This window comes from Myotis yumanensis, unplaced genomic scaffold, assembly GCF_028538775.1.
Source record: "Myotis yumanensis isolate MYYU_CA2020_CCGP unplaced genomic scaffold, mMyoYum1.0.hap1 SCAF_14, whole genome shotgun sequence".
In the NCBI taxonomy this organism is placed as follows: Eukaryota; Metazoa; Chordata; class Mammalia; order Chiroptera; family Vespertilionidae; genus Myotis; species Myotis yumanensis.
The window spans coordinates 5,127,248-5,148,989 of NW_027223765.1; the positions used below are offsets into that span (position 1 = coordinate 5,127,248).

General features: G+C 51.9%; 1 protein-coding gene across 3 annotated transcripts in view; it reads left to right on the forward strand.

Moving 5' to 3' along the window:
- CNTN3 (contactin 3) overlaps positions 1–21,742 on the forward strand; it is a 115,625-nt gene that overhangs the window by 73,214 nt on the left and 20,669 nt on the right. For 2 of the 3 annotated variants that reach the window (XM_070391459.1, XM_070391460.1), the window contains exons 6-11: positions 9,821–10,024; positions 11,983–12,085; positions 12,548–12,732; positions 13,520–13,656; positions 14,866–14,995; positions 15,435–15,585. In XM_070391459.1, coding sequence (XP_070247560.1) covers positions 9,821–10,024; positions 11,983–12,085; positions 12,548–12,732; positions 13,520–13,656; positions 14,866–14,995; positions 15,435–15,585 — 910 coding nt within the window. The remainder of the gene's footprint in view (positions 1–9,820; positions 10,025–11,982; positions 12,086–12,547; positions 12,733–13,519; positions 13,657–14,865; positions 14,996–15,434; positions 15,586–21,742) is intronic. The other variant, XM_070391461.1, reaches the window with a different exon arrangement.

Here is a 21,742-nt window from a genome sequence, read left to right on the forward strand (position 1 = left end):
AAGGGGGGGGCTCCTCCCGGGGGGGCCCCTCCCAGCTGCTCCCTGCTGTTCCAGAACCTTCATCGCCTCTTGCAGGAGCCCCTTGTTTATGTCGGGAAGCTTCGGGCTTCCTCCCTGGTCCAGGCTGCGGATCTAGACGAGGCCTTCGGATTCTCTGTCGTCCCCGGGACTTGGGGCAGAGCTGGGAATGAGGGGTGGGAGAGGGCGGCACAGGGGGGCCGAGTGAGTGAGGAGGATGCAGGTGTGCAGGTGTGAGCTCCCAGGCAGCCTGTGGCCTCAGGAATCCTGCCAGTAAAACGGGGTGACTCCTCTAAGCTCAGGATGGTGTGAGGACTGGAGGGGACATCCGTGTGCAGGGACAGACAGGCCTGACACAGAACGGGTTCGCCTTCAGTAACAGCCGTGCCCGCCCCCGCTGCCCCTGTCCTGGGGGCTGTGGTTACTGTTACCAGATGCTCTTCTCATGACCGTGCTGCTCCCCGGAGCCCAGCAGAGAGCACAGGCCTACGTCCCGTCCCGCCCTTGTGCGAGCATTTCTGTGGGTCATGTTTTTAAGGTGGATTTCCACGCAGGGTGTCCCCCCAAATGTTGCACACTTTGCATGGTTATAAAGTCGGTGTTTACTAACATGCAGATCATTTTCAAAATGTAAAAGAATCTACAGAAACATGTTTTATGTCACCGCCTGTTTTCACCCGGATGCCCGTTCGGGCCCAGGCCCAGCTGGTCACGGGAAGCAATGGATCGCAAACGTCAAGAACCGCTTCGTGCGGTATCTTTGCGCCTTCCGTCTGTCCACTGTTGCTGGCTTTGTACCGTAAACTCTACCTTTTATGTCTTTCCCATAAACAAGCCCCGTGGCACTTTAGGGTGCATGTTCTTTGTTCAGAGCTTAGTCTGGCTTCACCCATTATGTCACGTCAGTTAAACCTGAAAAGGAGTGAAAATGAAGTGAGTTGTCAACTGTTGGAGGGTGTACACATTTTGAGGGGGGACACCGTATAGATTGTGTAGAATCCAGACATAAGGCTTCCTCTGAAAAGGGGGGAGCCCTGTTTTCTCTCTTGTGATTAGAAAGCTTACTGTATTGAACAGTGAGCTAACATAATTCCCAAATTAATCTAACCTTTTCATCCAGTGTCAATATCAGGGTGACTTAATTTAATTTAGTCTCTTCACAAATATAAAAGCCAGTGGAATCCCATAAAGCGTGTCCATAAATATCTCCTGCGATATGCACGATTGAGAGGTAGGGGTCAATAATTTTAATAATTAAAGCCCCGCGGTAAACACCTTAATTGCTGCTGTCAGTAACTTGTACGTGGAGTCGGCTGAAGCTGGGTGTTGACATTGTGAGTCTGAGCCGAAAAATTAATCAATTGTGCGGGACAGTCGCCGAGAGTTCACGTGTTGGTCTCCAGTGTGGAAACCAGCTCGAATTAGCTTCAGTAATCAAACCAAAACTTTGAAAAAACTTAAGAGACTAAAATGACCATTAAATCTGAGCCCCCTGATTCCATCAGACATCCTGCCACGGGGACACCCCTCCCCCGGGGGGGCTTCTTTCCTGGGGAGGCTGCGAGACCAGTCATTTTCTGTCCTGTGTGCACCTGTGGGCAGCTGTGTGAGGGGCCCTGTGAAGAAAAATGGGGCCCTAACTGGTTTGGCTCAGTGGATAGAGTGTCATCCTGTGGACTGAAAGGTCCCAGGTTCGATTCCGGCCAAGCGCATGTACCTTGGTTGCAGGCACATCCGCAGTAGGGAGTGTGCAGGAGGCAGCTGATCGATGTTTCTCTCTCATTGATGTTTCTGGCTCTCTGTTCCTCTCCCTTACTCTCTGTAAAAAATAAATAAAATATATTTTAAAAAAAAGAAAAGAAAAATGGGGAGAATCTGTTGTGTATTCAAAGACTACTTTGGCTGCCCCTTAGAATATAACTTATCAGGACATGCTTGTTAAATATAATTATTAAGATGAACTTTATAGCTTGTTTAAGGAAAGTTTTTCATAAAATTGAATATATTACTAGATTGTGAAAGCTATTTTCTGTGAACCTTTGTTTTAAAATAACACAGGAAAATCTCAAATTATTCAGGTGCTATAGTTTTTATTGCATTTTTTTTTTGTCAGTTAGCATTGTGTTAGTGTCAGGTGTACAGCATACTGGCTGACAGCCATACCCCCACCCCCATCCATGGTAATGGCAGTATTATTGGCTATGTTTTCTGTGCTGTGTTTTACATCGCATGGCTATTTTGCAACCACCAGTGTGCAACCAGGTAAATCCTATGGGACGGCCTCAGTTTTCATAGAAGTTGAGAGCAGAGATGTATTTATTTATTTATTAAATCTTTGTTTTTGAAAGTCTTACAGGTGTCCCCCTTATTCCCCCATTGACCCCTTCTAGCCCACCCCCACCCCAGGCCTTCACCACCCCATTGTCTGTGTCCATGGTGATGCATCTATGCACACACGTTCTTTGGTTGATCTCTTCCCACCCACTCACTCACTCCCACCTTCCCTCTGAGATTCATCAGTCTGTTCGATGCTTCTGTGTCTCTGGATCTGTTTTGTTCGTCAGTTTATTTTGATCCTTAGATCCCACACATGGGTGAGATCGTGTGATACTTGTCTTTCTCTGACTGGCTCTTTTCACTGAGCACAATGCTCTCCAGTTCCCTCTAGGCTGTTGCAAATGGTAAGAGTTCCGTCTTTTCTGCAGCTGTGTGGTGGGCCCTGGTGTAGCTGTGCCACAGCTTTGTTCACACTCCTCGGAGAGCAGAGATTTTTCAGTGGCTACAAAAGGCAGGAACCGAGACTAGGACCCAGGTCAGGTCCTCACCTGAGGTCCCATGACTGAAACGCAATCTCCTCTCCATGCTGAGGGGACCCAGGCTCACTCCCGCTGGCTTCCCTCAGCGCGAGAGCTGGTCCAGCGCCGCATGTCCTTGAACGGTGTTCTCCATGCTCCGAGTCTCCGTTATACACGATCTCTGCCGTTTCTCCGTGGGAAGCAGGCGAGAAGCTTCCCTCCGTATTTCACACACCAGGGGCAGCACGGAAATGTGGAGCCAGCAGGTTCCGCTGCAGGCACCACTGGAGGGGCTGGTGACCGAATCCTCATTGCGAAGACAGAGTTCCTGACCTTCTGTTGCTTCTCATGAGGTATTGGTGCCGAAACAAGAGCTCCAACTGGATCGTGACCATCTTTCCCTGCGAGGGGCGACGAGATGCGTTATTCCTACCAGGGCAGGTGTGGTGGCGTCCGCAAGGAACGCGCTGGCTAAGGGCTCTGAGGGACCCATCCCCACAGGGAGCGGGAACAGCAGCTGCTGGTCAGCGGGTGGAGTTAATCAGCGACAAGGGGGAAAGACAGAAGCACGCTCATGCATCCCCAGAAGGCATGCTGTGGAGAGAAATGTGGCATAAAACAGATACGAGCAGTTTCCGTAGCTCCCAGGGCCTCCAACAACATATGGTCTCAGAAACGGCGTGTCCTGTTGGCACAGAGGCTGAAGGGGTGGGAGCTGGAGGGGGCGGGGGCGGGCGTGGGGAGGAGAGAGAGTCAGACTTCAGCTGAAATGGAGCACCGCCACTGGATGGAAGGACAGGGAAGAGGAGGTCTTTCTGTCACCCGGGTAACGTTCAGGGACAAGAGTCGCCGTGAGCCGAGTGACCGGCGGACAGCTGGTTGAACGGGAATTTATCTGGAAAATGGAAAGGCAGGCTGTTGGGGAGGATAAACGAAGGCGTTGAAGAGGTGTGTCCCCTCCCCACAGCTGGAGGAGGGTCAGTGGCATCACGGGGGACCGATTAGATTTGGGTAAATGCAGCCTTGACTGCTTTCGGGCGACCCGGGTGCTCCTCTAACTCCCGTCACCTGTCCGCCTCCTGGAAGGAGCACTGCATTCCCGCGGCCTGCAGAAGAGGCCCTGGTGCCGATGGTGAGCCTTCTGTCCGGGTCCTGTCTCTCCTCAGAGCTGCTCCACGTGGAACCGTCCAAGCAGGGAACAGCTGGGCGCTTTGTGTCGCTTTGTGTAGAATCAGGTAAAGACATTTGGAGCCAAAAATAAAAATAAAAGGAGCCGGTGCTCTTACAACTTTATTTTAAATATATTTTTACTGATTTCAGAGAGAGGAAGGGAGAGGGAGAGAGAAACATCAATGATATGAGAGAATCGTTGATCCGCTGCCTCCTGCACACCCCCCACTGGGATGGAGCCCGAAAACTGGGCCTGTGCCCTGACCGGGAATCGAACTGTGACCTCCTGGTTCACAGGTCAACGCTCAACCACTGAGCCACACCAGCCAGTCTGTTGAACTGTTTTGATGAACAGTTTGATGAGCCAGTAGTGACCAGGGGTACTTGGTGTGTGTGTGTGTGTGTGTGCACGCGCGTGTAGGTGAGAGAGAGAAGAACTTTAATTTCCATGGCTTTCTGAGGCCTCATTTATTGTCCCCAGTAAGAACACGCTTCTGATTTGTCAGGTGAGTTCATCTTCTACTGAAAACCTCATTTCTATTTACCAGTGAAAATGGACATTTTATTCTCCTTTAAAAAAAAATCGCCCACATGGCAAAGAGAGACACATCCAGCCCCCAGGACCTTCCTTCAAGAACAAGGTTTAATTTTCATAAAAGAAGTGAGACCGGGCGAGGAAGGGACAGGCCAGGGTGCCGTGTCCGCCAGCCTTTCATTATCCCGGGTAGGTCAGGCCCACGGCCCCACCTGTGAGTTATTTGTGGCCTGTGCGGCCCCAGGAAGCCGTGGGTAATTCACTGAGTGATGATGTGGGAATTATAACCCGAAAGCACCCCTGCTGGGCCCATTCGGTGTGGGCTTCCCCGCGGAGCCGGTGCTGAAGGAAATTTCCATTTTGCAAGCAGGTAAGTTCTGCACATCATGGTAATAGCAAGGCAGGTCAGTCAAATGATCATCAGCTGCAATTAGCACTCCAGAGGCCGCAGGGTTCTTTATCTCCTCCCGGGCCGCAGGTGGAAGGAAACGTCAGTTACTGACACCGAAGGCGTGAACGTTGCATTGTCCCGTCTCAGCTGAGGAAGGTGCCCCGGCAGAGGGCATGGCTGGACTGCAGGGCCACACCCCACCTGTGTCTGCCGGAGGTTCCTCACAAAGAGAGGAAGTGATGTTCAGTGAAACAAGCCAATCTGAGGAAGCCGGATGTCACATGATCTCACTTACGGGGGCACCTAGTGCACAAAAGGAACTGACCAACAAAATAAGATCCGAAGCAGGGAGGCGTGGAACAGACGGACATACCTGGATGTGGGGGTGGGGGGACGAGAAGAGATAAACCACAGAACGTACAGACTTCTAGGCAGGGCCCATGGACATGGGCAACAGGGTGGTGAAGACCTGGGGCGGGGGGGGGGTGTGTAAAGGAAAATGGGAGATATCTGTAACACTATCAACAATAGAAAATTTAAAAATGTTACATTTAAAAAAAGGAAAAGTTGGAAATAAGAAAAAGTAGGAGTGTGCAGACAAGCAGAGATGCCACAGGAAGCCCTGGAGGTGTTCCTGGGTTCCACATGGCAGGCATGGAAGGACGGCTGCCCTGGGCACCGGGGGTGCAGTGCCTGGTGGCCGGGGCGGGGGGGAGGGTGGCACTGAGGAGAGACGCTTCCCCACACACACTTGGCAGCGACGACCGAGAACAGCAGCGCTTCGGGGTCCGAGTGTGACGGGGACGCGGGCACCCACTGAAGAGACTCTGGCTCCGGAAAGAGAACAGGGCACAGAGCGAGGACACTGCCTTTTCTCTCAGCCGTGGCCGTGGCCGTGGCTATGACCGTGGACATAGTTCAGAGCTGCTCCCAAAGGCGGCAGCTTCACGCGGGGTGTAGAGCCGGGAGGCCGAGGGGACGCGCAGCCTGAGCCTGGGAAGCCAGGTGGGGCTGGGACAGCAGGGAGCCCCACAAACAAGAGGGAGTGGAGGTGAGATAGGACGTCACTGCTGTGGCTGGTCTGTGGGACAGTGACCTTCACACGGGCTTTCTGACAAGGTCAGGGATGTCCTTCAGGCTTTGTGGCCTGTAGTGGGTGTCACCACCTCTCGGCAGCGCACCAGCCACAGGCGAGCGAGTGTGTGTTCACCATATTCAGTTAAGGGCCCAGGCAGCGGAGTTAGAATCGGCCTCAAGTGCGAAAGGCGGGAGAAAACTTCACTTTCCTGGTTCTGCTCTTGGAACCCTCGGCGGTCGGACCCGTGAATATGAACTCATAGTAGGTTTCCTTGAGGCTCAACCAGGAAACCTACTGTGTGTGGGAATGTTGCCCAAATAACACCTAGCACGCAGCTCCTGAAAGACCACACAGGCATGCGTAAAACGTGTACACAGGTGCCTCTGCTGTGAGGTACGGACCTCGAAGTCCTAACGGTTGATCATTTACTCTTCAAACGTAAATGATTTTGCCCTGGCCAGTTTGGTTCAGTGGTTAGAGCATTGGCCAAAGGGTCTCAGGTTCGATTCCCGATCAAGGGCACTCTTCCTTTTTCTTATTTGAAACGTTTTCTTTTTCCTCTTTGGGGCGCAAGTAGGAGGCAACCAATCAATGTGTCTCTAACGCATCAATGTTTCTCTCTCTCCCCCTCCCCCAACCTTTCCACTCTCTCTAAAAATCAATGGAAAAAAATATTCTCACTCATTGCGTGAGGATTTAAAAAAACAAAAACAAACTTAAATGATGTTTAGCCTGCGGCATTGTTGTAGGTTTTTTAATATGTCCTGTGTCTCTGACCCTCCCCGTGCGGCGTCCTCTGTGAGCCTCAGAGCCAAGTGCTCTTCCCAATCATGTAAACCAGTGACAGCAGCCTGAACGCCCCCCAGGGAGCCCCCACACCCTTTAAACGCACCTTCTTTCAAAGGAGCGCACCATCCCCCAATTGGCTCCACAGCCAGTGCCCAAGTTGCCTTGACAGTTTTGCCCAACTGCCATTTTCTTCCGACAGAATTTCCCCTAGAAATTGCCCACCCAAAGGGTTACATCTCCCTGGCAATGGAATTTATGACGGAGGTGAGGTGCCCCCGTTAAGTGTCAGTGGTATTTGTGTCCGTGGATCTCCAGGTAAACGCTCCGGTGTCATATTTCGTGTTAAGTGACGGCCTTGTGCGTAAGTGACCAGGGGAGACTGGCCGCGGGAAGGATGGCACCCATCATGCATTGCTCTGCAGAAGCCCACGTCCAGCAATTCTCTTTGTAAACGTATGTCTTGGAGGGTAAAACCCTTTGTTCTCTAATAAAAAATGCCTCCTGTCTCTAAGATGCGTGTAGCGTTGTTACCAGGAAGCCCAGGGGCCAGGTGGCTTTTGCGTAACATTTGTGATTTACACAAGAGGTTTTGTAAAGTCTAGCTTGTCTGAGGACATAAAATTATCGTTTTTAGCATAGCATTGTATTTATCATCAGACACGAAATTACATGGAAAAGTCTCCTGCTGACTTGACGTATATTTTATTGGGCGGGATACAACCGACATTGGGCGGGATACAACCGACGTTGACCGCAAAGGCAGGATTTTATTCGCCTGATGGGCTGGCGGCGGGGCGGGTGTGTGTTACTGTATCAGAATGCAGTAAACACGTGGTTTTCTAATGCTTTCCATCGGGGAGAGGGCCTGTGTGTTAGGGCAGGCCTCGGGGGCCTGAGTGCGCCTCCCTCTCTCCCTTGTTTCATGGATGAGGGTGCTGGGCTCCTGCCCCGTCCATTAGCTGCCGGGAAGAGGTTCCCTAAATAGAACATTTTCCCTTCTCTGCGGTGGGGCTCTCAATAGGCTTGCGATGTTTGACTCCGGGATGCTCACCTGTCGGGGAGTGTCCGGGGGGCAGGTACCAGGCACCTCGGATCCTGGGTGGAGGTGAGGGGATCGTCGGTGGAAGTTGGCATCACAGACAGTTCTGTGAAGGGAGGTCATGGAAAAGGACATTCCCTCCAGGCCCAAGGGGAGGCGCTGGTTTAAACACAGAGCAGGGCTTTACCTGCCCTCCTGTCCTTCAACACCTGTTCCTCACCGGGAAACTGTCCCCTCTCCTGCCCCTGGAGCCGCAGCAGCTGTGGCCTGCCCGTCCACACGGTCCTGTTGTCACTGGTGAGCGGACCTGCTGGCTCTTCCACTGAATGGAGGAAGGGCCCTTCACCGGGGCCTCCAGGCCTCCGGGACATGTTTGGACTTACTGTTCATTAAATGTATCTTGGTTACATACATTTTGTCAGAACTATATGGGTCTGTGGTGACCCATATATTTTCCTTTGGAAAAGCATTAGCATAATGAACCCCTGCAATGAGGTTAATAAAATCCTAAGAGAAAATAGAGCCACCGAAGAAGGGATCTGATAATCCAGGAGAAAGTCATTTCTTTGGACCCTGATGTTCAAGAAAACATTCAGATTTAATGGTAGGAGGGAGGTAGTAGCATAAATGTATTATTCATTAATACATAAATATTTTTGAGTGCAGGGACCAAAATGACTAGATAACATGTGTATTGAAGACTGCTACATGTGTTTGGATGATTCATTGTGCTGATTGGCTGGGAGTGGGAGTGGGGCAGGCAGGAGAAGAACTGACATCACTTGTTACCGGGCAGGGGGAGGACAGACCAGGAAATAGGTGATCCCATGCTGAGTGACACCTTTTTTAGGGGATACAGGTGTCTAGTCACTCCAAGTAGGACCAGAGCAGGTGACTCCTCATGCTGGGACGGAGCTTTGAAAACCACGGGGAAGTGTCCACAGCAGAACAGGGTGGGTGTGGAAAGGGAGGGAGCAGGGGGCAGACTGGGGAGAGGACGTCACCAGCTCAGGCTCCTGTGATGCCCAGGCTCCGAGTGGGGCTGCACCAGTCGGGGTCTCAGACTCGAGTGTTTTGCATTACGCCTGGGGCCACTGCAGAGGGCGGAGCGTTCTAGGCCGGGAAAGGCCATCATGGGATTGGTAACAAGGAGAGAGCATGAATGGGTCGCGTGGACACACAAAGTACAGGGTCCAGACTGAAGCAGAGAGACTTGTGAGGGGGGGAGGGGTGTCTGGAAAGGCAATGACATTGACACTGGTACCAGCTGCCACCGGAAGGCTGATCTGGCCCGGCCGTGTGGCTCAGTGGATTGAGCTTCGCCTCATGCACCCACTGGGAGGTCATGGTTCCATTCTGAGTCAGGGCACATGCGTAGGTTGTGGGCTCGATCCCCAGTAGGGGGCGTGCAGGAGGCAGCCGATCCATGTTTCTCTCTCATTGATGTTTCTCTATCCTTCTCCCTTACTCTTTCTCTAAAGTCAATAAAAAATTCAAAAAAGAATGCTGATCAGCCCTGGTAGGTGTGACCCAGTGCTAAGAGCATCGGTCCACACACCAAAGGCTCCGGGTTCGATCCCCCTTCAAGGGCAGGGGTGCGCAGGAGGTACGCTGAGCTGTCACTGAGTTGTGATTCAGTCCTTGGCCCTGGGCGGGGAGCGTGCAGGAGGTAATCAATCAATGTGTCTCTCTCACATCAATGATTCTCTCTTTTCTGTCTCTCCCTCCCTCGCCTTCCCTCCCTCCCTTCTACTCTCTCTAAATATCAATGGAAAAAATATCATCAGGTGAGGATTAACAACAACAAAAAAATAAAAATAAAGGAAAGAATGCTAAACAGTGGGGTCCTCCATCTCAGCCCAGAGTGGACGCCCAGGGGTCCCGTAGCGGCCTCTCTTTGTGACCTGCCCCAGAAACACTCTGTATAGTAAAGGTGGCGTGTACATTCTTAATGTGGACACTTTCCTTGATAATAGAATGTTTTTCTCCCCAAAACTTCTATTAGAACTATCCTATGCGTGGATCTTCAATGAATACCCTTCCTTTGTTGAGGAGGATGGCCGGAGGTTCATCTCTCAGGAGACAGGCCACCTCTACGTAGCCAAGGTGGAGCCGTCCGACGTCGGGAACTACACGTGCGTCGTGACGAGCGTGGTGACCGCCGCCAGGGTGCTGGGCTCCCCGACGCCGCTGATGCTGCGCGCCGACGGTAGGAAACTCGAGGTGGAAATGTGGTGAATCCAAGCAAATACACGGGGAGAGTGAAAAGTGTATCTCGAAGAATTACCGTTGCATTTGTTTCAGAACAAGAAATATTTTCGAGTGCAGGGACCACAATGACTCCATAAACCACGAGTCCCTGGGCACAGTCCTCACGCAGGGCCAGCTTCAGAATTTGCAGAATGAAAACGAGGGGCCTGGTGTTCCAAAGTGATTAATTCTGGATGTTGACCCCGTTAAACCAGGCGCAGGGCCCCTGAGCCTGGGACCGTGCTGCTCTCCACGAAGTCCTCTGTCCTCACCCTCGCCAGCTTAAGGCACTTTGTTACAAGCTAAAAGTTCTCTATAAGGAAAGAAAAAAGTGCACATTAGATCCCTAAAACGTATACATCATACAGCTGAAAGTTTGTACCCTTTTAAAAAATATATATATTTTAATTGATTCAGAGAAGAAGAGAGAAGGAGAGATAGAAGCATCAATGATGAGAGAGAAGCACTGGTCGGCTGCCTCCTGCACGCCCCCTACTGGGGGATCGAGCCCACAACCAGGCAATGCCCTGACCAGGAATCAAACCATGACCTCCTGGCTCATAGGTCGATGCTCAACCACTGAGCCACCCTTTGATAATGTGTCATTTTGTCTGCCACCAGGAGCGTGGTGATGATAACTCACAGCACTGTATTGTGTCCTTGGAACTAGCTTAGAGAGCAGATGTTAAGGGCTCTCATCACACGCAAAAAATAACAATGAATTAAAAGCAGTATCCATGGGAGGGCCTCTGTGTGTAACCTTGACTGAGATAATCATTTCACAAGATGTACATATATTAAATCATCACATTGTACACTAAAAGAAGTCTAAATATATACTACACTAGAGGCGTAGATTCGTGCACTTGGGGGCGTCCCTCAGCCCAGCCTATATATGCCCTCTCACAGTCCAGGAGCTCTTGGGGGATGTCTGACTGACAGGCAGTGGGCCCAAGCAGGCATTTGGACATCCTTAGTGCTGCCACAGAGGCAGGAGAGGCTCCCGCCACCGCTGCTACGCTCGCCAGCTGTGAGCCTGGCTCAGGGCTTCTGGCTGAGTGCTGCTCCCCCCGTGGGAGCGCACTGACCACAAGGAGGCAGCTCCTGCATTGAGTGTCTGCCCTCTGGTGGTCAGTGCGGGTCATAGCGACCGGTCATTCCGCCGTTTGGTTGATTTGCATATTAGCCTTTTCTTATATAGGATATTTACCATACAACCTAAATAGATACAGTATTTCTTTGTCAATCACACCTCTCCGTAAAGCTTGGGGAAATAATGCTTCATTATCTCCTTCATGGCTGTTTCAAGGGAGCCCATGAGCTGCAGAGGAAGCAGACATGTAAGCCTGAGACACCACCCACTTAGTACACAAAACCATCTCTGATGCATCCCAGTGCCAGGACCACAGTTACCCGAGCCCTCTTCCTGGTCTGTTATAATTGCTCGTGTCCTTCCCCAGTGTTTACATTACTGTTTCCTGTTGGCAGGGATCCACTTACTACCTCTGTCTGAGCTGCCAGGGTGCCACTAAGTAACTTTCCTCCCATAATTTTTGCTCTTTGTGGTACGTCAAGAAGTCAGAACGCCTTGTATATTTCACTTTGACCGGGAATGTCCTAATGGGGCAGACGATACCAAAGCCACCCATTTTCTACAAGGAAAACCCATGGCGCTTTTCTCAGAACCATTCCGTACACGGTAGCTTAGGAGCCTGGGAATCCGAGGATGCTTACTCATGTTGCCCATGCGGCCCGAGTCAGCTCGGCGTCCGAACCCACTGACGGGCGGGAAGTGAGTCATTGGCATCCCTGGGAGACGCTCCTCCCAGAGGCAGGAAGAGAATGCTGTGTTGGAGGGAAAGGGGCCGGTTCCCAAGGAAACGGTGAAACCGTGCAATCTGCATTGTGGCTTTACAGGTGTGATGGGCGAATATGAACCGAAAATAGAAGTTCAGTTTCCAGAAACTCTTCCGGCTGCAAAAGGGTCCACCGTGAGGCTGGAATGCTTCGCCCTCGGGAAGTAAGTTCCGTCGCCCGCCCTCCCTCCGACGTGCTGAGCGGCAGGTGCCGTATGGGATTGAGATGGTTTATGACAGACCCTTCTTTGCCTTATTTTCTTTTTTTCTTTCATTTGGAAGCAAAGGAAAAAGCACAGGGGGAATGTGCATGTATCATTTGCTGTGAAACTCTAAAGGCATCTGCTGTACACACCTCTGCCTGATTTTGTAAAGAACTGGTGTTAAGTTTCTTTTCCTCGTTCCTATGATCATGCAGTGGGTAGGTTAGACCTTTTACAAATCATGAGTTCACGCAGGAAAACACAGCACGTATGTTATTGCACTGGGAACCTGAAGAGGTCGGGCTAGGTGTGTGTAATTGACAAGGCCAGAAACCCGTTGTCTTTTTCTGGATCCAAACTAAAGCTGTACTTGTTCCAGGCTTCAGTTTACGATAGCAACTAACGCGCCGCGTTTCCTCGCAGCCCCGTGCCCCGGATCACGTGGAGGAGGAGTGACGGGCGGCCTTTCCCCAGTAAAATCAACTTGCGGAAGTTCGGAGGTGTGCTCGAGATCCCCGGCTTCGAACAGGAGGACGCGGGCTCCTACGAGTGCCTCGCCGAGAATTCCCGGGGGAGAAACGTGGCCCGGGGGCGTCTCACTTACTACGGTAGGTGTCCCCGTGATCGGTGTCCCTGTCCCCGTGGGCCGGTGGGAGTGGGAGCTTCTCTCTTATCAAACTCTGAAGTGGGTAGGGCGGGAGGTCATGGCAGAATCCCGGGTCCAACTTGATCTCCATTTTTGTGAAATCAGGATGAATATCATAAAAGGGGTTGAAAAGACATAGAAGTCTGCAGTTGGAGGCATGCCATGTTCTTTCTCTGCATTTTAAAATGATTCCTATGATTTCTATATATAAAAGCTTAGCGACCGTCTGACCGTTCAACCATTCGACCGGTAGCTATGAGGCGCACTGATCACCAGGGGGCAGATGCTCAACACACAGGCATGGAAACATGGAACAGACTGATGAATCTCAGAGGGAAGGGGGCAGGGGGGAGGGCGGGAAGAGATTAACCAAATTTGTGTACCGATGGGGCCCCTCGGCCTGGCCTGCAGGGATTGGGCCGAAACCAGCAGTCCGACATCCGCCGAGGGGTCCAGGATTGCGAGAGGACGCAGGCCAGGCCCAGGGATCGCACTGGAGAGTGTCCCAGAGTGCACAGAGCTTGGAAGCAGACAACGGGGGAAGAGCTTGGCTTAGAAGTGACCGTGGCCACCTCCCCCTCAATATGGAAATGTTGATGAATCCGTGGGGTCGGGACGGAGGGAATGAAACAGCATCTGGCTCAGGCCTCACGTCCGTCTGTGGCTCTGTCTTGTGCCCGTGGGCATGTCCGTGGAGAGCGTATCTATCCTTTCCTCGGCTGGGGGTTGATGCATTCCTTCCCTTGCAGCAAAGCCTCACTGGGTCCAGCTCATCGGCGACGTGGAGGCCGCGGTGGAGGAGAGCCTGCGCTGGGATTGCCGGGCCGGCGGGAAGCCCAAGCCCTCCTACCGGTGGCTGAGGAACGGGGAGGCCCTGGTGCTGGAGGTGAGGCCCGTCCCGGGGCGTCCGCCCTCTGTCCCTCTGTCCCTCTGTCCCTCTGTGTGTGAGGAGCGGTGCAGGTAGAAACCCCGTCACCACGGGAGAGCGTCCTCACATTGCATTTCATGGGGAAAGAGTGATTTTTGTGAATTTAGTCTATGCGATGCTGCACCACCTTTTAAAAAATATTTTTTTAATTGATTTCAGAGAGGAAGGGGAAGGGAGAGAGAGATAGAAACATCAGTGATGAGAGAGAATCATTGATTAGCTGCCTCCTGCACGCCCCACACTGGGGATCGAGCCCACAACCCGGACATGTGCCCTGATTGGGAGTCAAGCCGTGACCCCCTGGTTCATAGGTTGATGCTCAACCACTGAGTCACGCCGGCCAAGCCCCAGAACACTTTTTAATGCGCAGAATGTATAGTGTCTTTAATCAACATGGTTTTTTAAAAAAATGGTGAAAACCTTTGCAGTTGAGGAGATGGAAAGCTTGTGACATTTTTAAGGGTCTTTAATGTTAAAGATCTCTCTCTCTCTCCCTTTCCCTTCCTTTCTGAAATCAGTAAAAAAATATATGTACTTTAAAAGCATTCTGGAAGAGTAAGTGATGGCAGCATTTTACCTCTTTCTTTGTTACTTGCAGATATACTTAAGGAAGAGTTAAATGCCTTTCCTGGTTACTTACAGATATCCTTTCAGACTGACATGCTTGTTAGTATTTCAGTGCATGGCTCTCACACTAATCATTCCCACATTTTCAAATGAAGAAGAGTTTAGATTTCAAGGCAGGTGGCCTGGTCATCTGAGGACACGAGGAGGATCTTGTGAAGAAGTTGTCCTCAGCCTTGGCTGGGTTTGCTCAGTTCATGGAGCGTCGGCCTGCAGACTGCAGGGCCCCTGGTTTGATTTCAGTCAAGGGCACGTTACCTGGGTTGTCGGTTCAGTCCCAGCTCACTCGGGGCACCTATGGGAGACAACCAGACAATGTGTCTCTCTCAGGTCGATATTTCTCTCTCTCTCTCTGTGTCTCTCCCCCTCCCTTCCACTCTCTCTAAAAATCAATGGGAACGATAAAAATAAAAAAATAAAAAATCAACGGAAAAAATATCCTTGGGGAGGATTAACAAAAAAAAAAGTAGTTTCCAGCAGTTCCGCTGCTCTCACACGGTGGGTGGACACACTGACCTGGGGGAGGTCTTGGTCTCCGTGCAGGAGCGGATCCAGCTGGAGAACGGCGCCCTGAGCATCGTGAACCTGAGCGTGGCGGACGCGGGCATGTTCCAGTGCGTGGCGGAGAACAAGCACGGCCTCGCCTACTCCAGCGCCGAGCTCCGGGTGCTGGGTGAGGCGCCCCTTCTCTGGTCTTGTTATTTTCCCTAAGCCCTCCATTTTGCCAGAAGCAGAAATACTTACTTTTCTTTTTTTCATTTATTGTTCTTGATTCCAGAGGGGAAGGGAGAGGGAGAGATAGAAACATCAATGATGAGAGAGAATCATGGATCGGCTGCCTCCTGCACGCCCCACACTGGAGATCAAGCCCTCAACCGGGCATGTGCCCTGACTGGCAATCGAACCGTGACCTCCTGGTTCATCGGTCGATGCTCAACCACTGAGCCACGCCGGCCGGGCAGAAATACTTATTTTTATATTCCCACATCTGATAACATGTACGGTTTTCCCGGGGAGTGGGTCGGGGTTTCTCAACAAGGCCTACGCCCCAGTGGCTTCTGTGTTTTTAACCTGAGCCCTGGTCCTCCCTCCTGTTCCTCCCTCCTCTCCAGCCTCCGCTCCGGACTTCTCCGCGACTCCCATGAAGAAGCTGGTGCGGGCGCAGGTGGGCAGCGTGGTGGGCCTGGACTGCCGGCCCCGAGCCGCCCCCCGGGCCGTGTGCTCCTGGAAAAGAGGCGAGGTGACCGTGCGGGAGGATGGAAGGTATTGGCTTGGTTTCCTCCCACTCTCCCCGGGGAGACCTGCGGGCCTCAGACACTGTCGAAGAGGCAGTTGTTTCACCTGCAAGACGGGTTTGCTCCGGAATAGCAGGGGGATGCCCTGGGGACTGGGAGCTGGGGTGCACCCTCCCCGGTCAAGGTCAAGGAGCAGCTGGACTCGATCCTAGAGGAGGAGGAGCGGGAGGGCCCTTTGGAGGAGCTGGTGTGGTCACAGCATCCTGGGGGCGGGGCTAATGTCACAGCTCAGCCAGAGGTGCAGGTGAGGACTGACAGGTGGGGTGTTCTGCTGGCCAGGAGGATCCCTTCCCTCCTCCGCTGCCCTGGTCTGTCCTCCTCTTTGGGGTCCAGGTGGCAGAGCAGGACAGCGCCCCCTTTCAGTCCAGCCGGCTCCATTTCCAATGAGGATTCCATCCTTCATTTTCCACATTCTGACTAGGTTTTCAATAGGAGGTGAGACGCAGTCGCATTTCAACACAACGGGAGGTGTTTCAGGACCAGGGTAGCCTGTTTTGTTCTATACTCCCCTCCTGTTGACAGTAGCCAGGCCCTGGAATTTAAAATAGCGCTCTCTCCCTCTTCGCCGAGAGGACTTCACCTTAGACAGGACTTTCCCTCCTGTCCTCATAGATGCCAGCGTTGCTCTCAGGTGGGGGAGCGTCTCAGGCTCAGGGAATAGGGGTTAGTTCCCAGCTGAGGTCTCCGAAGAGCTGCTCTGAGCAGATAACAGGCTTATGGTGCGGAGAGCGGCCCAGGCTCTCAGCGTTAAGTGCTCCTTCTTCCATTTGGAAATATTCTGAGGACCAGCACAGGCTAGTCACTAGGTATTTAGTCTTTGTTTAAATATGTTTTTATTGATCTCAGAGAGGAAGGGAGAGGGGGAGAGAGATGGAAACATCAGTGATGAGAGAGAATCCTTGCTGGGCTGCCTCCTGCACATCCCACACTGGGGATGGATCCCGCAACCCGGGCATGTGCCCTGAGTGGAATCAAACTGTGACCTCCTGGTTCATAGGTCAGGGGTCAACCACTGAGACACGCCGGCTGGGCTAGGTGTTTATCACACACATCTCTCCCCTTGTTCTCAGCTTCTTGGAGTCTGTGAAGGAGACACAGGGGTCACAGGGGTGCCCACTTGGGGGAGAACAGGAGGCTCTGTGATTCCCCGAGAAGGCCCATCTGCATGTGAGGGAGCAGGAGCAGGTTTGCTGGGGGACCCGGGTCAGTGAGACCGGAGAGGTGACAAGGGTTCTTGAAGAAGCGTGCCAGGCACAGGGAACAGCACATGAGGGGCAAAGAGGCCTAGGCGGCCTGGGCATGGCCTCGCGGTGATGAAGGCTCCGTGCCCCTCGAGTGGACAGCACCCGAGGAGGGGTGCCGTGGGATGAGCAGGGGTCTCACTGGGAATGACATGGTTGCTGAATTGCGGAGTCCGGGCTCGGTTCTGTGGGCCCTGGGGGGCAGCAGAAGTCAAAGTAGCAACATCAGAGATCAGATTTCTGTTTTAAAAAATCGGAGTGGTGGTCCGAGCTTGTTTGGCTCAGTGGCTAGAGCATCAGCCTTTGGACTGAAGAGTCCCGGGTTCGATTCTGGTCAAGGGCACACACTTCGATTGCAGGCTGAATCCTGGCCCTGGTGGAGGCTCATACGGGAGGCAACCAGTCGATGTGTCTCTCTCTCACGTTGATGTTTCTCTGTCTCTTCCTCTTCCTTCCTCTCTCTCTAAAAATCAGTGGGAAAATAGCCTCTCCAAAAAGCTCCTCCCCTCGCTCTCCTCCTCCCCTCGCTCTCTCCCGCCTCAATAAACTTAAAAGCTTTGAAATCGTGCTGTGTATGTTCTCTAACCACAAAGAAAATAAATTGGAAAGCTGAAAAACATGTTTTGATGTGAACAAAAGAGCAGAGGACATACGACAAAAGTAAAAAGCTTTTCAAAAATTCATGGAAGCCCAGCCATCGTGGCTCAGTGGTGGAGCATTGACCTATGACTCAAGAGGTCACGATTCGATTCCTAGTCAGGGCTCTTGAAAACGTGGCCTTCAGGAATAATCATATCTCAAAAATCTACTTAGGAAAGTATATCATTTTCTAACCACTATGCTGTAACCTGGAAACTAATACAAAATTAATATTGAATGTAAACTGCAATTGAAAAAAAAGTTTCAAAAAGTAAAAGAAAAAAGAAAGAAAGAAAGAAATCTACTTAGGAACTAAGAAGCCAAAAGATTATTCTGTCCTCTCTGTTCTCCCTTAAATTATGCAATAAACGTTATCCTCTCTATCCAATTTTAATGGTGGAATAGATGCAAAATTAAAAACAAATTAGTTATCAAGAAGAAAAATATATCAGATGAGATTTCGAAATATAATTCTTATCCATAGGCATAAAAACAGTGGGGAAATGTCATTATTGTTGTTACTATTATTATTAAATGACTGCTTCTTGGAAGCTTGGATATCAACATTGAGAAAACTCAAAAAAACAAACAAAAAAAACTCCCAAAAAATAAAAATCAATGGGGAAATATCCTCTGGTGAGGATTAACAACAGAAAATCGGTGCGGTGGCCATGGGGAGCGTGGATGGGGATGGAGATGCCCAGTTAGCAGCAAACCAAGGAAATGGCCGTGAGAACAGAGAGGAGGTTCCGGGAGGGAGGTCGGATCAGCAGGACCTCCGAGAGGATGGGGTTCATGATTTGAAGAAACAAGAAGATAGGAAGGAGTCAAAGGTGACACCTCAGTTTCCAGCGTGGGCACCAGGGCGGTGCCTGGAAGACCTGGTCAGGGAGACGGAAGGTTCCGGAAGGAGCCGACAGGGGCAGGGAGTGCACGTTCATCTGGGGCTGGCTGCGTGTGCAGTGGTGTGGAAGGACCAGCCGGATGTGTCTGCGCACCTGGAGAGTCATCGGACACATCGGGACGCGGGAGAAGGCTGAGCCGCAGACGGGATGTGGAAGCCGTGAGCAGGCGGACGGCCGCGGGAACCACGCGGTGGACCAGGTGCTCTCGGCGGGCACCTAGCACCTGTCGGCACGTGGGCGGGTCTGCCTCTCACCTGGGAAGTGGGTGGAAACGTAACCGTTGAGTGGAGGATGCCTGCTTTACAATCCCATTTAAAGGGCTGACGGTTACAGTGGATACTAGTAAGTAATTCATGTATTAAGTCAACTCAAGTCAAAGGTCAGCGTGACTCACCTGGCGGACATCACCGGTGTCGACATGGGGCGAAGTTGTTTTGTTTTGTTTGGGGATGCTCCTGCCGTTTATTTTCTCGGGTGTGCCACCCCCTGTGAGGAAGCAGTGCCGCCCCTCTCCCTGCAGGAGGTGTGCGCGCTCTGAGCCCAGCAACGCCTGACCACAAGCCCTCCCCTCCCCGCCCAGCGTCCCAGGTCTCAGACGCATCAGTGTCACCGAGCTGTGGCATTGACCCATTTCCCCAAACCCACGAGTTTCCAAGACCGGAATGAAGATGGGGGGACTGTTCTCCCTGAAGCAAAGTAAACTTGAAAAAGGCCCGGACAGTGCAAACAGGCGCCGTCAGCAAGAAGAAACCTCCTGTTGGCGCATTTGAAAGGCTGCTGAGCTTCCCGAGTCCCTGGGTAGCCTTTAAAATGCATTCGCCAATTATTTTTTTTTAATGGGGCTTTCACCTGAATGCCGCCGCCGATCACGGTAGATGCTTTACTGCGACGGCCTTCATTCAGAGGCGAGGCGAAGGATGGCCCATTATTTCTAATTAAACACATTAAAATTGTTTTATGTTCTATGCGGCATTTAATGTAGACATTTAAATGCTCCTAAAAGGAGGAAATGGTAAAGATTTCTTTCAAATATCAGTGACCGTGATGCCGACAGTGTTTTTAAAACGTATTAACCCATTCTCAGTGTATTTTTTGCATAGTTAGCAGGTGGCTGTTAAAATGCCATCAGCATTATAGGCTGGGGGTGCCATGTCGATGACATTCCTGGAAAAGGCACAGCTTTGGGGACAAGAACAGCAGTCCCTGCTTGCGGAGCTGAGCGTGGGTGGAGAGGGTGACTGTCGGGGTCACAGGAGGGGGGTGGGGGGGTTGGGGTGAGGGAATTCTTCTAAGGCTGGGTTGTGACATGGTTACACAAGCTCATGCATTTGTTCAAGCTCAGACCTGCTCACCAACGAGGCTCACTAAGACGGCATGCAGGTACCCGAATTTCCTTAAAATCTTACATGCAGTTTTACGCTCGTCTCATCCCAACCTCATGAGCAGCTTCAGGTCCTTGAAAAACTCGAGAGATGCGGGTCCCCTTTGCTTTTGGGGACACATGGAGTCTTCCATCCGGTGAGATCCCTTCGGGGCAGGATCTAAACTTCCGCCCTGACAAGCACAGGCTGCTGACGTGTCTGAGTGTGCATGTGTGTGGTTCTGTGTATGCCTGCGTGTGTATGCACATGCTCATCTCTATGCCCGTTACTCCCTGGGCCGGGTGAAGTTAACGGAGAGTTGTATTTGCTTTTTGGTTTAACTTCAGCCCATGGGGAGAGAGGAGCAGCCACGTGTGACATTAGTTGGACACGTCGCTCAGCCCGGAGTCGTGGTGCCTCTGCTTGTGACACGGGCCCGAAAGCCCTGCGTCGCCGGGTTCGGCATTCTGCTTGGTGCCATTTGCTTGGCTCACGTTCTTAGCGAGAGGTTGGCTGAACTCCTGGCCTCCCCTGACCGGCAGGGAAAGGACAGGGTTTCCTTTGGGCAAATTGCTCCCAACGCTGTCCCTGCCCTGTTTCTCTCCCAGCCCGGACGCCCCTTTCCTGACCTCAGGAGTCGCACAGGTAAAGCGAGTGGTTTATGTGAGGCACCTACGCTGGCGGCTTTCCCACGGGGTCTCCGGCGCGGGCCCGGCAGCGGCCGAGGTTGTTTCTAATACTAACCTTTTCCACCGTGTTGCCCAGATACTTAAAAGTAAGTAGCGAGACTGGGTTCAAAAGGAAAGAGATGAGAAATGAGAAAGGACCTTTCTAAATTTTTTTTACAATAATCAATTGAGTTTTCCATTATTTAAACCTTAAATAAATAAATTCCACCCAAATATTATTAAAGAAATTGCTGCTTTCAAGTGGTTTCTAAAATCCTATCAGCTACAATTTGCAGGTCACCATGCGGCTGTTAAATCTATATTTCAAATATGACTTTTTATGGATTATGAACGTTAAGGCCACATTTAAAATACTTTGCCGATGCTATGATTGCGGTTGGGAGAGCTGGTTAAGGCACCTACTTCACACCAGTTTCTTGTTCAAACTTGATACTATGTATCCAGGCTCAGCATCACAGTTTCACCTACTGGGTGTGTCTCCCCAGATCTCAGAAGCCCCAAATCCCAGGAGCAGCCCGACACCCCCCCCCCCACTGAAAAAGCAAAGCAAAGCACGGTAATGCAGTTGTGGCGTCACTGCAGACTGCCTTTGCTCTTTTCTGCGAATATGTTGAGGAAGAAACAGGTTCTTTCTCTGGAAGTAGTAACACTGACCGTTGTTAATTCCATCAAGAGGCACTACTCGAGGGCGTGGTGTTGCCTTTGAATTCTCGCCGAAAGGAAGGAGAGGGAAGCTGAGTGCTCACTGCCATTTCCTCGGCTGCAGTTTCTTCTCAGCCTAAGAAATCCGGCTTCCACCCCAGCCCGGCTCCTTGTTCCCCGCCGGGGTCCCCTTTCCAAGCCCCAGGGCAGGGCTCACTGGACTTCCTTCCGTGTCGCTCCTGCGGTCCTTGGCCACGTGTGTCCTGTGACAGTGTGTGAAGAGAGTGTAGGGAAAGCCCACCTGATTCTCAGAGCCGGGCCTGGAGGGACAGCGGGGTCTCGTGGACCCTCCCCGGGGCAGGGGGTGGGGGGGACGGGTCCGGCTCCTGAGTTCGGGAGGAGGACGGTGTCTGCTGCCTGGAGAGAAGGGACCACATGAACGTGCTCAGAAGATGGAGTCCAAATCTCCATGTGGCCTCCGCACCGCCGTGAGTCCTGGCCGCCTCCTGTGACCCGGCCGCTCTGAGACGCGCTCCCGAGGGGCACGGTGGCGGCCTGTCGGTTCCGCTCACACGGAATCAACTACAGTGACGCTCCGAACCCGGGGGGTAGGGGTGGGGGCAGCCAGGTCGCAGGAACCCTGGCTCC